General features: G+C 38.2%; 1 protein-coding gene across 1 annotated transcript in view; it reads left to right on the top strand.

Moving 5' to 3' along the window:
* Positions 1-1,072: 1,072 nt before the first annotated feature.
* The window catches only part of LOC132954090 (complement C3-like), a 29,564-nt gene continuing 14,542 nt past the window's right edge, over positions 1,073-16,094 (top strand). Inside the window, exons 1-18 of the mRNA XM_061026551.1 lie at positions 1,073-1,177; positions 1,637-1,826; positions 2,582-2,747; positions 2,891-2,961; positions 3,507-3,598; positions 4,562-4,644; positions 4,782-4,869; positions 6,209-6,311; positions 6,414-6,528; positions 8,191-8,306; positions 8,445-8,585; positions 10,266-10,481; positions 11,028-11,225; positions 13,283-13,438; positions 14,079-14,208; positions 14,648-14,716; positions 14,955-15,257; positions 15,991-16,063. Coding sequence (XP_060882534.1) covers positions 1,158-1,177; positions 1,637-1,826; positions 2,582-2,747; positions 2,891-2,961; positions 3,507-3,598; positions 4,562-4,644; positions 4,782-4,869; positions 6,209-6,311; positions 6,414-6,528; positions 8,191-8,306; positions 8,445-8,585; positions 10,266-10,481; positions 11,028-11,225; positions 13,283-13,438; positions 14,079-14,208; positions 14,648-14,716; positions 14,955-15,257; positions 15,991-16,063 — 2,330 coding nt within the window. The 5' untranslated portion in view covers positions 1,073-1,157. The remainder of the gene's footprint in view (positions 1,178-1,636; positions 1,827-2,581; positions 2,748-2,890; positions 2,962-3,506; positions 3,599-4,561; positions 4,645-4,781; positions 4,870-6,208; positions 6,312-6,413; positions 6,529-8,190; positions 8,307-8,444; positions 8,586-10,265; positions 10,482-11,027; positions 11,226-13,282; positions 13,439-14,078; positions 14,209-14,647; positions 14,717-14,954; positions 15,258-15,990; positions 16,064-16,094) is intronic.

Below are 16,094 nucleotides of genomic sequence, written 5' to 3'. Positions count from 1 at the left end.
AGTCTTCAGACGGTTTAATTCACCTTTAACCGTGAGGGAAAAATCATTTGACTATTGATTCTGAAATGTTTAGACTGAGCTTAGTGGTAGTTGATAAACCATAACTTTGTGTTTATTTTTTGACAGAAAAATCCCTAACACCAAGGAGGGAGACATAATTAGATGCTCCCAACTCAGAATATTGAAATAATTTGTTTCGGTTTAGCCTTTTCAGCTTTATCCGATTTGTTTGACAGTGAAATATTAACAACTACAAAAAGTATCACCCATCAATCAATCTTAATTGTATATCACCAATTCAGGACAAATATATCTCAAGACACTTTACAAAAGAGCAGGTAAAAGACTTTACTCTTTGTTATATTATCTACAAAGACCCAACACTAATCCACCTGAGCACTAAGCATCATTTAGCAAAGTCACAGAGGTAAGGAGAAGCAGAAACCTTGAGCAGAAGCAAATTCATGATGGACAGCCATCTGCCCAAAGTGTGTTGGGCTTGGAAAGTGGGATAGAGGGAGATTGATGGAGACAAACAGAGCAACAACAGCAACAATGAACAAGATAGATTTATAGCTACAATGTCATTAGGAGTTTTTGGACCACGGGAACTTTATCATAGTTCTAGGAACCGTTGGAACCCTGCTCTGTTTTTATTCATTCTACACCGCAGGAACTCTGAACTATTTTTGGTTCCTAGAACCCCATTTAGAGGAACCATTTTTAGCTCCTGCTTCAGAGTAGGTACCATGGCAGTGCAAATGCAGACAGGAAAAAAAGTCCCCATGATGTGTAGTTCTCAGGGAACTCCATAGTGGATAGTTCTTCTTAAGAAGTCCCCGGAACTGTTTGGTCTGAAAACACTAATAATGGTAAAAGTAAGTGTAGTATCAGCAGTAACAGCTAAGTATGATAACAGACTGATGAGTGTAATATTTATTCTACGTAGGCGATATGTTATCCAACTTAAATGTCAGGTGGAGTATATGTGTATATATATGTATATACTTAAATGTAGCCAGGTGGAAGCCAAAAGAGATTTTTTTATTTTTATTGAATTACATGTTTTTTTTGTTTTACCTGCCTTAGTTTGCATTGTCCTGTCATGACTGAAATAAATACTTTTTGTCCTGTTTATTTGCAGTTTACCAATCAAAATGGACTCAAGTTCTCCGAGGTACAGTTGGATGCCTTTTCATACAACAATTGATGCAGTTTAACTTTTTTTACTTATCAAAGCATTTTACTATGTGACATTTTATAATGTGACCATTTACCAACATTTCAATCTGTGTTTACTCTTTAATGGGCTATATGAAGAACACCAATACCTGGCATAGTTTACATGTCAGTTTACTGTTTGGTACTTCCTGCAGAGGGATACAACTGGCAGGACAGAACTTGTTCATAACCTTGCACCCATGTTGGGGAGGTTTTCAACATATTAGTAATTAAAGTAATCAAAGATGAATCATTCTATCAGACAGAGCAGCGTAAAATTTTCCAGAGTTTTCACACAGAGACTTTTTCTATTTATTCTAATCACACACTATTATATACAGGATATTCTTTATATACTTGCAATACCTTCACAGTTAATGAGAACATCCCCTGCTTGATATTTTTCTTTCTGCAGGTTCACCCTCCTGGCTCCAGACCTGCTGCGAGCAGACAGTGAGGAGAACATCTACATGGTGGGCGACGGCCTGTCCGACCCTGTCACCGTTTCTATCTCCATCCAGGACTTCAGTAAGACCACCATGCTGCTGCAGGACTCTGCCGTACTCAACCAGGAGAATGGATACCACACTCTCAAGTCTATACAGGTGACTCATGAATGTAATTCCCCCGCTCTCTCCACCCAGCTTCCTACTCTTTCCAAAGTCCTTTACAAAGCGAAACAAGCCAAAAAAAAAAAGTTTGTACATTTCCAACTATGCATTACTGTAAAAAAAAAAAAACATGCCTTTTTAATATGTATTTCAACTAAAACTGATAAAATAATGGACAAGAAAGCTTAAAAATGAACATTGTAACATGCTAGAAATAGTTATTTTGTGTCAAGCTTTGTCCCCCTTGTTGATTGTCATTATGAAATGATTTCATTTGCTTGTGTTTTTTTTATTGTTTCTGAACAAAAAATAGCCCAATGTGACATTTGGAAAATATAAAGCTTTCCTCAAAAAACAAAAATTAAAGTGAATGCCTAGAAGGTGTCATCTGTCTTGATCTTTAGTTCAAAGTTATGACAAACACTTTTAAAATTTTAAAATCAGGTGCCGTTAATTGTTGAAAACAATCCCTTTAACAACCAGCCTTCATAAAAAAAAGAAATATGACTACAGTCTTTATGCAGTTAGATGTATTTATCAGCCTGGTAATGCAGATTCAATTATAATTTGTAATTAATGAGCAAACTTAAGATCCTTGTTGTTATTCAAGAGCACACAAACAAGCTGAATGATGTCACATGACCTAAACATCGGACAGACTAATGAGCAGCAGCGCTTTAATGTTCGGTTATCAGGAGTAATGCTTTCTTTATTCTAAACATCATCCTGTGTATATCATTTGAGCCCAGCTTCCCTCTGACCTCTTGAACCGTGATGAGAAGAAGAACAAGTTTGTGCATCTGTCTGTGAGCTTTGGGGGCTTCCACACAGAGGAGAGGTTGTTGATGGTTTCCTTTCACTCAGGATACATCTTCATCCAGACGGACAAACCCATCTACAACCCTGGAGACACTGGTGAGAACTCAATACTCACATAGCCTAATGGGCATGTTGAGATGAAACATGAATTGGTTTGACACTTCTAATTAGTTTTATTAAAAACAGATTTTTTGAAAGCCATGTTATGTATTTTATTTGATCTCTTATCCCGTTTTCAGTTCAGTTTAGAGCCTTCGTGTCCTCTCCTGCTTTCAAGGCTTTCAACAGCTCCATCACGATAGACATCCAGGTAAAGAAATAATGTGTTGAATCAAGGATTAATCTGCAGAAACTCTTGCAACTCTTTGATACTAAACCAAACATTTAGATTAATGTTTGTACCAAAAACATATCATTTGTTGCTTTTCTTTTCTTTTGTATACCTTTAAATGGGGATCTTTGGAATTGAGGCTGCTGGTCAAAACAAGACCTATAAAATATAAACTTGGGGTTTAAGGCATAGTAAGGTTACATTTTTCACATTTGACCAAATAAAAACAGCTTAATAGATTTCTTCATTATGAACATGATCATTAAATGCAGCCCAAGTAAATTTGGGGCCTTTCCTTTACATTAAGGAGTTAAAATAAAACAAAAAGAGTTTGAATACTTTGTTTTTAGATCTGCAAGTACAATGAGATTACTTCAAAGACAAAATAGATTTCATAAGACTTCTGTGACATCCTGTGTGTGTGTGTGTGTGTGTGTGTGTGTGTGTGTGTGTGTGTGTGTGTGTGTGTGTGTGTGTGTGTGTGTGTGTGTGTGTGTGTGTGTGTGTGTGTGTGTGTGTTTCAGAACACAGACGGTATAGTGGTTAAGCAGATCTCCAGGACCAGAGCTGTTGATGGCATCTTTAAAGACACTTTAGTTCTCTCTGAAATTGTCAAGTGAGATCCTTTCTTTTGGTTTGTATTTAAAATTAATCCTCTGCTGAGAATTAAAAAAAACATTGATAGTATTTTATCAATGGACTTTAGCTGAGTATCCCTCTTTTGGGGGGCAAAAGATACCTCCCATTTTACATACCAGACTGGCACCACAGCAACCTTCAGGATATTGTAAAGTGCTGGCTGTAATGTATCTCAACAGTACACGATAGAGAAGAAAGGACTGTTTTTTATTCAACAGTTTCATCCAGAGTTACTCAGAAGAACTCCAAACTGAATCAACCACTCTCTCATCATGACATGTTTATTTTCCTGTTGCTCCATGTTAGGTTAGGTAATATGTGGCTTGAAAAGATGACAAAACTCACTTCACTGAAAAGAAACTCAGCCTTTAAATACGATTGTGTAGTACCAGTACATGCATAATGTAGATTTTTAAAATCTTAATTGTTTTTTGTTTTTTTTGCCACTTTGACTGACCATGGGGAACATTCTTCTGGTGCAAATTTATCAAAAAATTCAAAGAACGCAAGAAGAAATCTGAGTTTTAGAAAGTAATTTGAATTCTGAAACACTGTCTCCAAAAAAATCACCTATTTTATCTAATCACATATTTTGATGATGATTTTTTTTCTATTTTATAGGCATTTCAGGCATTTTTATTTAATGTACATGAAAAAAATGGGACACATGAAGATACATCTCACTGACTTTGGTGATCCCACAAATTAGCCATCAGTGCTGCAAGATAGTCCGTATGTGTTATACTTCTAGCAATTCTAGCAATATAATTCTAGCAATCAAATAAAACTTCCATGGTTACTGGGCTTAAGAAATGTTAGTATGTTTGCTAATATACTTAACTAAGAAGATCTTTGCATGGCTGAAGACACTTAAAACCTTCACATTAGAAACGTACCAACCAATGAATGTATTATCTTCTGATTATCTCTGATGTGGCAGGGAAGGCATATGGAAGGTGATTGCAAAGTTTGATCACTGGCAGCAGAACACATTTACCGCCAATTTTGTGGTGAAGAAATATGGTAGGTCAAGTTAAACTGTGCTGGCTGAGATTTTTTGCTTGTAAAATCGCATATTGTTTCTCTTTAATGCTAGAAACAATGTCAGTCTGACACCATGGCAATGCAACATATTTCTGCTCTGGCCTGCTGTGTTTCAGTGCTTCCTGCCTTCAATGTTACCTTGACGCCCAAGAAGTCCTTTCTCAGCCTGGATGACACTGAACTCATTGTAGAGATCTCAGCAAGGTGGATTGAAAAACACTCACATACTCATGCTCTTTATTATAAAACATATTTTGTCCACATGTATTTATCATTTAAAGGAACCCTGACACCCACACTAGTTCTAACTGAACAGATTTTTTTTCTCCAAAGTTGTACACCTGTCCTACTTTCTTTTGATTGGCTAATGTTACTGTGTTTGATTAGCTAGGATAGCCTACAAGTCAAACTTCACCTAAGAGATATCTGTTTGTGTGTAATGTAAAACCAAATGTCACGGTTGACTTAATATTTACTCAATCCATGACACTTTTCTGCACCTAACAGAGTGACCAGGTGAAGTTTTTGTCATTGTGAAATGGTCACAGTTTGGTTAAGTTTGTTATGAATAGTAGGGCAGAAAAGGTTGGACCTGTATTTGGAAAATATAAAAATGGGAACTCAACTTAAAGGCTTTATATGCGATTTTTTGATCCAGCAGATGTCGCCCTTGAGCACCAGCTTGAAACCAAAACAACTTGCGGTGCATTGTTGTGTTAGCATGCTAATGCTAATGCTAATCTTTATTATGCTCGTATCTTCACACTGCATGTAAATTTACCTGAAATGAGCGTGATCTAGAAACACAGTTAAGCAGTGAGTACAGTATGTTATTCTTCTTTTCTCTAGTCCCTCAATTAAACAACTTTTATACACGAGGGGAGGAGTCAGCCGGCCGTCCGGGCGATGTCAACAAACTGAAGATAGGACTCTGAAAACTCTGAAAACATCACAGACAGTGGGACTCGGGTGTTACACCCATTGTAGACAGTCATGACTCACAGAGTTATTTTCAGAGGATATACTTGATTTATATTATATTTAAGTGTGAAAAATTGCATATAAAGCCTTTAAACTGCTTCCCCTGTTGACATAATCTCTACACCTTACTCCATGCTGGTCCTGTTCTTATGTTTTTTTTCATGTGTTTAGTGGATGCAGTGTCATCATTTTAAAAGTGAAAACAATGCTGTAGTGCCTTAAATCTGCATTTTCTCTAATGGCCGGTAAAGGCCACTCTACTGGTTACAACTCAGGAGTCTGACTGGATCTTAGTAGACCAGAAAATGACCAAAGCAATAGTTGCTGTCACAGTAGCTATGTCCTCTTCAGTCTTTGGTTTAACCTTTATAGAAATTCTAAACCTATAGTCTAACCCTACACTGGCCCCTCCAGCAACTAGAATGTGCAAACATGAAATATCAACCTTGTTTATAAAAAAGTCTGATGACATAAAGACAGAACATGAGGAAAATGAATGAATCAAAACTGTTGACTGTCAACTTTGTTGATTGTTTTTTTGTTTTTGTGTGTTGTGTTTTAGGTACCTGTATGGGGAGCCGGTGCAGGGGACGGCCTATGTTGTGTTTGGAGTGAATATCAACAATGAGATGCGCAGGTTGCCTTCAGTAAAGCAGGTTTCAGATGTAAGTTACTACTCATTTACAACATTCATAAGCTGCTCTCATTGATTTTCCTAATGTCAAGAATGTTATAAAACGGGTTCATGTGTTGTTGTTCTCCTGCAGCTGGATGGAGGAGTTGTAGTACTGAGCATGGAGGAGATAAAGAGAGCGTACCCCAACATCAGATCTTTGGTGGGGAACTCTGTGTATGTCAAGGCTTCTGTGCTTACACAGTCCGGTAAGAACATCATGTTATCAGATACACATAACAGGAAGTCAACCCTATGACAAATTAGTACAAACATGAGTCAAACATTGTTAAACATGGGTTTTCTTTAAATCAATATAATGATCTTTTTTTTAGGTCAAAGGATTTTAAATGACCACAGGATTACAAAACAAACTGTGTTGAAGCCGGTGTAGTGTGCTGCTGCCAGTAATCGAGTGTTTGCTTTGTTCTTTGAACCCCAGCCTGATAACATCAAACTTTTCCACATGTCACAATCAGAACACGGTTTATATTTGCCCTTTGCAGGATAGATCAATGGTGTCATCCCAAAAATTCAACTTTTGAAATCTATCATGAAGTCAGATGTAATCAGATTACTTTGAACCTCATGTCTTCAAACATTTTGACCATCCCCAATAACTTCACTTTTGGAAAATGTGGAGCAAGTTAAGTTGGGGGAAAAGATAACTTCTGCCCACTGTCCTATACACTTGTTGTTGTGGAAAATGTATTAGGAACAACATTTTTGCACAGAGATAATTAGGATTTTTTCTAATAGGTCTGTGTACCAAAATGTTGTTTTTAATACAGTTTCTATCCCTAAATGGCAAGCGATCAGAGTTCAATGTTCCCAGAGCGTTTAGCTGATACTGTAGTCCTCTCTTAATCCGCTTTTTTAAGGAGAAAAAAAAACTGCCATAGAATATTGAGATGTTAAATAGTCTAGTTTATTTTTGGCCTTATGAAACTGACAAATTAAGCGAATTTGATACTTGGCTGGTCTTGTGATTTAATCAGTGGTCAAAAGACTTAAAAGTTGTATTGAAGATATTTTTTAACCTTTATTTAACTAGGAAAGAAACTCATTGAGATTACAACTATTTTTCCAGAGTGTCCTGGCCACGGCAGGCAGCAGCACAATTAATACAAACAACGAGCAGCCAAAAATACAAATACAAAAAAAATACATTATTAGACATTAACAGACACAAATAACAAATCTGAACAACAAATGTTTGTCAAGATCATCCACAAACATATCAGGGAGAACATCTACAGCCAGATGTGTCCGCCTCCAAGTCATTTAAAATCCTCTTAAAATCCTCTTAACGAGACCAGCTGGTTAAGTCCATATCACTCCATATCACTGCTGAACAAACAGTAGAGCGGAGGCAGGCCAAACTCCACCCCACACATTTCCAATCATTACCTGACCTGGGCATGCACATGGACTGTGAGCACTACAACATTTTCATAGTCAGTTTGAGATTTATTGTCAGTAAACACTATTTAGGCATAATACAGGACAGGAAGAGAAAGATGTACCCTTAGATGTAAATCAAGACAAAATGAAAGCTTGGCGCGTTGTAGTCACTGTGGTTAGTTAGCGACCGATGTACAGAGGTAAGGGTCCTCCAAGTGGGCGGCTCAGGTTCAAATCCGACCTCTGGCTCTTTTCCCTGTATGTCAATCCCCACTCTCTCTCCCTAATTCTGACTCTATCTACTGTCCTGTCTAGACAATAAAGGCACGGAAAGCCCCAAAATAAATCTTAAAAAAAAAGAGAATTAAAAAAAAGCTCCTCTTAAGAGCTTTAAATCAATGTTCAGGTTTATTGCGATTGGTCTTTAACTTCTGTTTAACATAGTATCTTTTTTTTCTTTTGTACAGGCAGTGATCTGGTTGAAGCAGAGAAGACTGGCATTAAAATAGTGGAGTCTCCCTTTGTGTTATCCTTCAAAGACATACCAAAGTACTTCAAGCCAGGCCTGCCCTTTGACTTTACAGTAAAGACCATCCTCTTACATCCAGGGACTAAAAATGAATATTTGCATTTTGTACCAATGTTTCTTTGTGTTCAATAACTGTGAGGGTCAAACTGTAAAGTCGGTAAAGTCACAGTGAATTTCCCCACTTCTGTCCAGATCCAGGTGAGCCACCATGATGGTTCCCCGGCTCGTAATGTTCCTGTTAAGTTGAACATGTTGGACACGCCCCTGATCGTCTCCGGCACAGCCAGAGTCACCATCAACATGCCGAGTAATTCACGCCCACAAACCATCACTGTAAGAAAGACTTTACTGACAGAACATTTGTTATATTTATGCATTTTACTTTTTCATCATTTAACACTTCTGTTGTGTTTACTTGCTTTTTGTTTTTACTTTCGTTGTCCTTTAACCACTTATCAGAATAATTGATGCATTTCATGCCTCACCATGCCTTTGTAGAATTTCCCCTGATGAAAAAAAAAAGAAATAATCTTCATCAGTTAGTAACAATTCTTTGACTTTCCCTCATATACTGATAAAAATGTTCACACATAATATGACATTATGACAAATATATTGATGTCTGAGCTAAATATCTCAACCGTAGATGCCAATAGTCATGGATGCACCAAAACAGCAAATTAATATTTCTGATGAGCTTTGCATCATAAGAAGGTCGACTTTCATTTCTTCAATGTAGTTCTCAGATGAAAAAAGGGAGGAGATCCCTGAGGCATTTCCCCCCAAAAGTTCAATGTGACATATATTTCTGGAAAACGTCTAAACTTATCAAATATTTCTTTATGATTTGTTTTACAGTGGTTATACTGTTTTTAAAAAAAAACGTGTATTTATTGTCTTTTATGAGGAAACACAAACAGAATATAACATTACAGCACATACCAAACAAAATAAATACAGAAAAGGATACAAAGGTAAAGAAAAAACACAGCAGCACAATCAGACTTTTCATCAGTCCAAAACCTCATTTTGCATACCATTACCCTCCAGTAAGTTGTGTAAAAAATTTTTTATATGTTCCAAAACTTGTCAAGTTCTTTGAAAAAAATAAACTTATTTTTTAAAGAGCAAGATAGAGCATAATTTTATTCAACCACTGAGAGACTCCACAGGATGTCAAGAAGGCAATGCATCGTTTAGCCTCCAGGAAACAAAGGTTGAGTCTGAAAAAACAAAATCATAAGGATATACAGGCACCTCTTTACCGATCATTTGACTGCATGGATCCAACACCTTCTCCCAGAAGATTATCAGTGGACACTCCCACATACAGTGAAACAGAGGGTCATTCTTAACTAAATACAACATAGCTGCCCAGAGAGACCACTTAAGAGTTGGTAATTGCAGTCCACCTCTCTCGTATGATATGTAATATGACAAGTAAAGCCCAGTCTTGGAGGTTTGTAGTCTCATCAGGCTTGTTGTTGCCTTATTTGTGGATAAAACTTAATATCTAACTCTCTGCTTATGTTGTTTCCACAGTCGGCTGTTGGCAAGAAGTTTGACAAACTTGAGTTTCAGTTTAACTGATTTTTCAAGTTCAAGGCATCACTAGTTTTTGGGCATTGCTAAAAAAATAATCAGTTGTTAATTTTAAAATAAATTTATGATAAAACATAATAATTGCAGCACGTGTTCACTGTGCAATATGACATTTTGGATCAATTGCATGAGTTTAAAACGACAAAGTTTCAAAAGCATGAAAACCTGTTGTTAAGAAGACAATATTTAGTGCTGGATAATAATTTGCATGCATTTCATTTAACCCTTCACATAAAAAACATTTCACAGTTTGGAGCATTTCTAAAGTCTCTCAGTTATTGCATTTTTTTTTTTATTTTAAAATGTTTTTTTTATGCTGTTTCTGGGCCTTCTGTAGTAATGCTACCTCCCTTTTGTCTTTCAAAGACAGGAATATATATATGGATAAATATCTTTTCTGTTTTTCTCCAGGCTGAGACCACCCAGGCTGATCTGAGACCAGAGCAGCAGGCCAAACATCATCAATCAATACAGTCATACGTCAGCCTGGACCACCGCCAACAGAACTACCTGTATATCTCCACAGGGACAAACAAGGTGTCTGTGGGAGAAAGAATGTCTTTCAAGCTGAGCATCATCACAGCAGAGCAGACAAACAGGGATCTCATTAAACATGTTACATATCTGGTGAGCAATACACTTGATATCTTTACTTTGAAAAAAGGTATTTTCACAAATTATCTGCCTCAACACCTATAACACAAGTTTTTTTTTTATAGACAATAACAGTCCAACAGTGTCAAAAGAAACAGCTATCACATTCTTTCCTCAACTCAGCTTTATTTAATTACCAACTTTCCTAAATAACAGCATCCAACATTTTGGGGCTTAAAAACAAAAAGGGTTCCCGCCCATGCTTGGGTGGAACACATGATGCACGTTTAAAAAGAAAGCATTGGAGGACCTTTGTGATCTGGCAGGAACATGACGTGAAAGAAGATCAGTAATAAAAACAGGTACAAGTACAGACAAGTAAAGGGACAAAAAAATGAAAAGGAACAGTGCTAGTGCAAGGTTTAAAAAGTGGAGTTATGTGCTTAGATTTCCTTCTTCATGTAAGGATTCTTAACACTGCATCCTGAAATAGCTGTAGTAGAGACCTTTGGGAAGCTCAGAGCAAAGTTTAAATAAAACAATCATCAAGCATGTGACTTTGTTCCTCATTTTCCTCAGGTGGTGAATAAAGGTAAAATCATCGTAGCCAAGCGTGTGGATGTGACCGGTCAGGTGATCACCAGTATTGGACTGATGGTCACACCGGAGATGTTGCCTTCGTTTCGGGTTGTGGCATTCTACTGGATCTGGACAGGGCGAGAGGAGGTGGTGCCTGACTCCATCTGGGTGGATGTGGTAGATTCTTGCGTTGGAGGGGTGAGTGAATATCAGCTCAGTCTCAGTGGTTACACACTTGAAGATTTGGGCCTCATTAACTATGATCTTTTATGATGTCTTCCTTTGTTTTTTTCAAACTGGTCAGTCTGAAAAGTCAAAGTCAAGTTGTTTCTTCATGCAAAATAGATTTTGGATTTGAAATTCAATCAGGCTGCTTTATTTTAGGAGTTAAGTGAAGGCGGGTCATTTTGTACCACAGAGCAAGGTGAGTAGGCGATACAAATGTTAAGACCAAATAAGGGTTCATGATATTTGGCACAAGCAGCCCTGGTATGTGCATACATATGCTCATGAGTTTCTGAATACAGTTTTAAAAAATCACTTAAAGAAAAATGACCTACAGAGAAACTTCAGTCTTTAGTCTTTGTAGTCTGAAGGAACTATGGGCTGTTATGATCTCTTAGATGCTGTAGTCTTTGTATTGTCTGTTCTTTGAGCTTTTATTTATGTCAATAAATAATGTCAGAGCCCCGACCTCGGAGCGAGGAACCTATATTTGGGTGCTTTAGCGTGCACGAAAACTCACCAAACTTCACCCAAAATTCAGCCTCGTATGAAATTTACGTATGAAAGTGTTTCGGTGCATGGGTGTCGCCAAATGACTCCATAGCGCCCCCAAACGTCAATCAGGGTACTGCGGTTAACCTACATGCACGACAATTGGTGAGCCATATGTAGCTGAATGAGACGAGAAAAAATTTACATAATGACCATACTCATTATTATCAATTTTTTGTGTAAAGATTTTTCAGATTTCACAGCATCCCTATTTGAACACACAACTATTTGCGACTCATGTGCCACTCATATGCCGCGGCACATGACTGGACCAGAACGGCATATTCCGCGGCATGTGCCAACCTGACAGAGCACGAGTGGACCAGAACGGCATATCAATCAAGTTCTGGCAGGCCGTCAACCGACGATGCACAGAGAGAGAGAGAGAGACAGAGAGAGAGAGAGAGAGAGAGAGAGAGAGAGAGAACCAGACCGACATATGCCGCAGCATGTGCCACTCATGTGCGGCATATGCGGCATGTGCTACCTTAATGATTATGATGATAGAGAGATGCTTTTTTTAAGAGCTGCAACACTCTTTATTGTTGGGATCTTATAGTCTGACCACTTGAAAGTAAATAATTTTTATTATATTATAGCTTTCTAAGTTACACATCACAAAGGTTTAAATTAAAATGTAAAAAAAACTCTGCTGGAGTTCAAAGGTTCTTACCTCAGGAGACCCCCTGTCCCCCATCCTGTCTGACAGGAGTAGTCTCCAGCCGTGCAATGCATGTGTGAACAGCCAGGACAGGAGAACATCCAGAGCACTCCTCCTTAAATGATCCACATATTTTCAGGAGTGCATATGAGAAAACGCCTAAAGACGTCACTGCAGCAGCACATTTTGTGCATCATGACATTGCCAGCCTGAACTGCTCTGCATTTCTGTGAGCCGACTTTTCCTCAAATCAATCTGCACAGCCCACTGTTTAGCCACATCCCATGCTGCTGCGCTCCCCATGGTTGCGACACACCCCGACATGCACAGGGGTGCGAGGGCTCTTCATCACTGCTTGCGGTTTTAATTATCTTTTTTTTTTTTTTGTATTGTTAGTTATTGTTGATGTGCTCTATGTTGTGTAATGTGTGTGTATTGTGATAAAATATGAGTATGTGTAAATTGTTTTGTCACATTATAAAGTGCAGACACCAGGAAGAATAGCTTCTTGCTATGCTGAAGCTAAAGGGGGATTCAAACACACAAATTAACAAACTAACAAACAAACATAATGTCGGCAGGGAGCGAGAGAAAAAGTTTTAAGTTAGAAATATTTCTGATATCCTGAATAAATCTGTTTCTCCGTGTGTAAAGATGTAGAATTTTAAGTTTAAAGAAACAACATAGACACTTTTTTGATCATGTAAATCTGCCTTGTTAAATATTTCCAATTATTTATAATGGGCCCAAATTTTGGGTTATTTTTTTACTATCACCCTTGTTTTGCATAATACTCTTGATTAATTCTCTGTTACAGCTGAGAGTGGGGCCAGCGGACGGCATACATCGAGACTACAGACCTGGAAAGACATTAAGTTTTGAAGTCAGAGGAGATCCAGGGGCAAAAGTTAGCATGGTGGCCGTGGACAACGCTGTGTTTCTGCTCAACAAGGACAGACTGACACAGAGGAAGGTGTGCTTGTGTGTGTGTGTGTGTGTGTGTGTGTGTGTGTGTGTGTGTGTGTGTGTGTGTGTGTGTGTGTGTGTTTGAGTTCCAATGACTTCTGTGACTTACATTTTATTATAATATATAAAGTAGCATAAAGCTAAACAGTTGAAAGTGTCCTATAGATCAAAATGATTAGTCTGAACAAATGTTTGACATTTATTAACAATGCATGCTACAGTATGTGTCATTTGTTAAAGATGTCACATTAGAACACAAACTGGGCTTGTGCAGGGACCAGAAAGCTAATGGTAGAAATTTAAAGAGCGTTTTATACAGCATTAATACATTGATTAAAAAGCAAGTTTCTATCAAATTGGATCAACTCATAACAAAAGTTTTTTTTTTTTTAAATAATTCCAGTTTCCATTTGAGAATTACATTTAAGTGTTTTTTTTTTTCAAACCTGCAGAAACCAAGCAGGAAGTTCAAATTCAGAGTTTGAAGAATGTGACAAATTTTATTTGCAATGCAGAGAAGACAGTGACCTTACAGATGATTTTTTTTCTTTTCAAACATGTATTGTGAAATAAATATGCCTGGGTACATTTTGAAGCTGAAAGATGATATCCACAGTTTTTTTTAACTGCATTCTCCTTTTCCTCAGCTCTGGGATGTGGTGGAACACAGAGACATCGGCTGCACCCACGGGGGAGGCAGGGATGCCAAGGCAGTGTTCTCCGACGCGGGGCTGCTCTTCTCCTCCAGCGCAGGATTCAAAACCGAAACAAGACAAGGTAGCTCCTCCCCTCAATGTATTTAATCAATTTTTTTTATTAATTTTATTGTGAAGCACTGTGTGACATCTGCTCTTGAAAGGTTCTATAAACGTACTTACTCAAAGGGCCATGCAAAACACAGACTGAATTTATCTAGTAGATAAGATCTTCATGTTATTTTGACCAGTTTATAGCATTTTCATCTATATCTATCTAAGCAGAAAAAAATAGTTGCAGTAAAACTCAATTCAAATCAACTTCAAACTGAAAAGATGCACAACTGACTCACACAGTACAATCATCCATGTAAGAAAGAGTGCAAAGCCCAATGCAAATGTGGCAACCAGTTTAACATAGGCATGCAACAGCTTGTAGGAAGCTGGAGACACCAAAAACATATTAGTAATAGTTGGTGGGAGGAAGATTTTAAACCCCTGTGTTTTGATCCTCTCCTTAGCCCTGCAGTGCCCTGGAAGAACCAGAAGGAGGCGCTCTGCTGAACTGCTGAAACGTAAAGCCCAGCTGGGTGAGTGTCCTCTTATCATTAATGGTTTGTTCAGAAATGATGAATTCAATATAACCTACCTAATAGATGCTACTCAACAAGAAAACAAGCTGGTTAGACAGCAGCATTTCTGGTTTGACATTCCCATTGTAGAATGTAACTTTACACATTGCCATCGTATTGCAGATATTGATAATTATTACTAGTATTGTACAGTATTCTCTCTTTGTTCCCTCTCTTGCACTCCTTCTGCCTCCAGAGGATTATTACAAGGAGAAACTGCAGCGTCGCTGCTGTAGGGACGGCCTCAGGGAGATCCCCATGCCGTACTCCTGCACGAGGCGCTCCCTTTACATCACAGAGGGCTGGGAGTGCATCCGTGCCTTTCGATACTGCTGTGCCACATACAGAAACCAAGAGTTTGACACCCAGATTCCAACCACCCCACCACCCATGACCACAGCTCCACCTACCACATCAATTCCAAGACTCTCTTTCATACGTCCTTTTGGCAGAGTAGATGCGTCTGTACACAGAATACAGCTCTCGGCAAGAACATTTGGTAAGTACTGCACCTCTATCCTTACAGAGCAACAGGAAGTGTTAAAACTTCACATTTTACTTTGAAATGAAGTGTTATGATGTTACTCAGTTTATAGTGTTTGTTAAGGATAGGATACGTTGCTGTGCAAAATGATGATCTATCATACAATACCATACTATAATATATGAAAAGAAACAATACAACATGATACAGCACGATGCAATATGTTAAGATATGCAATTATATAATACAATACTACTAGCATAGATGTCCTTTTAGGACATTCTTTCTCGGACCTGAATGCTGCATACACTCTGCTGCCTCCACAGTAGTATGAATGAAAAGATAAAAAAACACAGAACAAGCAACAGTCGAGCAACAAACATGTGAACAGAGAAGCATGTTCCATTGACCACAACAAACAACATATTGCACATTGTCAAATGGGTTAAAAGGCCAACTGCTAGATGTCCTAAATATAGTTTAGGCTGCTGGAAATATGACAAGTGTTGTAAGTTTCTCTGTCAGAATCAACAGTATAAAGGGGCTTTGATCAGGCCGTGGTCATATTAACAGTGGGCTGGCTCAAGTCGACGATAGGTCACACTGTTTCAGCATTTGTAGCATTAGTCATAGCTTATGCAACAGGGTGGGTTTTTATGGCATGGAATTGTTAGCCCCATGTCCAACCCGCAAGCTGGAAGGCCAGGTACTGCTTTTCGCCTAGTCCTCTACCCTGAAACCTTTTCAGGGTTTCTTTTTAACCCCCAGCCGGTAAAGCCTCCAGAGTCATGGAAGCACACAAGCCTCCCCACCACAGCAAGGTAACGGCATGAAGGGAAGGATATCATGATC

The sequence above is a fragment of the Labrus mixtus genome, chromosome 2 (genome assembly GCF_963584025.1).
Source record: "Labrus mixtus chromosome 2, fLabMix1.1, whole genome shotgun sequence".
Classification (NCBI taxonomy): domain Eukaryota; kingdom Metazoa; phylum Chordata; class Actinopteri; order Labriformes; family Labridae; genus Labrus; species Labrus mixtus.
Note: the sequence above shows the minus strand (reverse complement) of the source record. Positions and strands in the feature narration are given on the sequence as shown.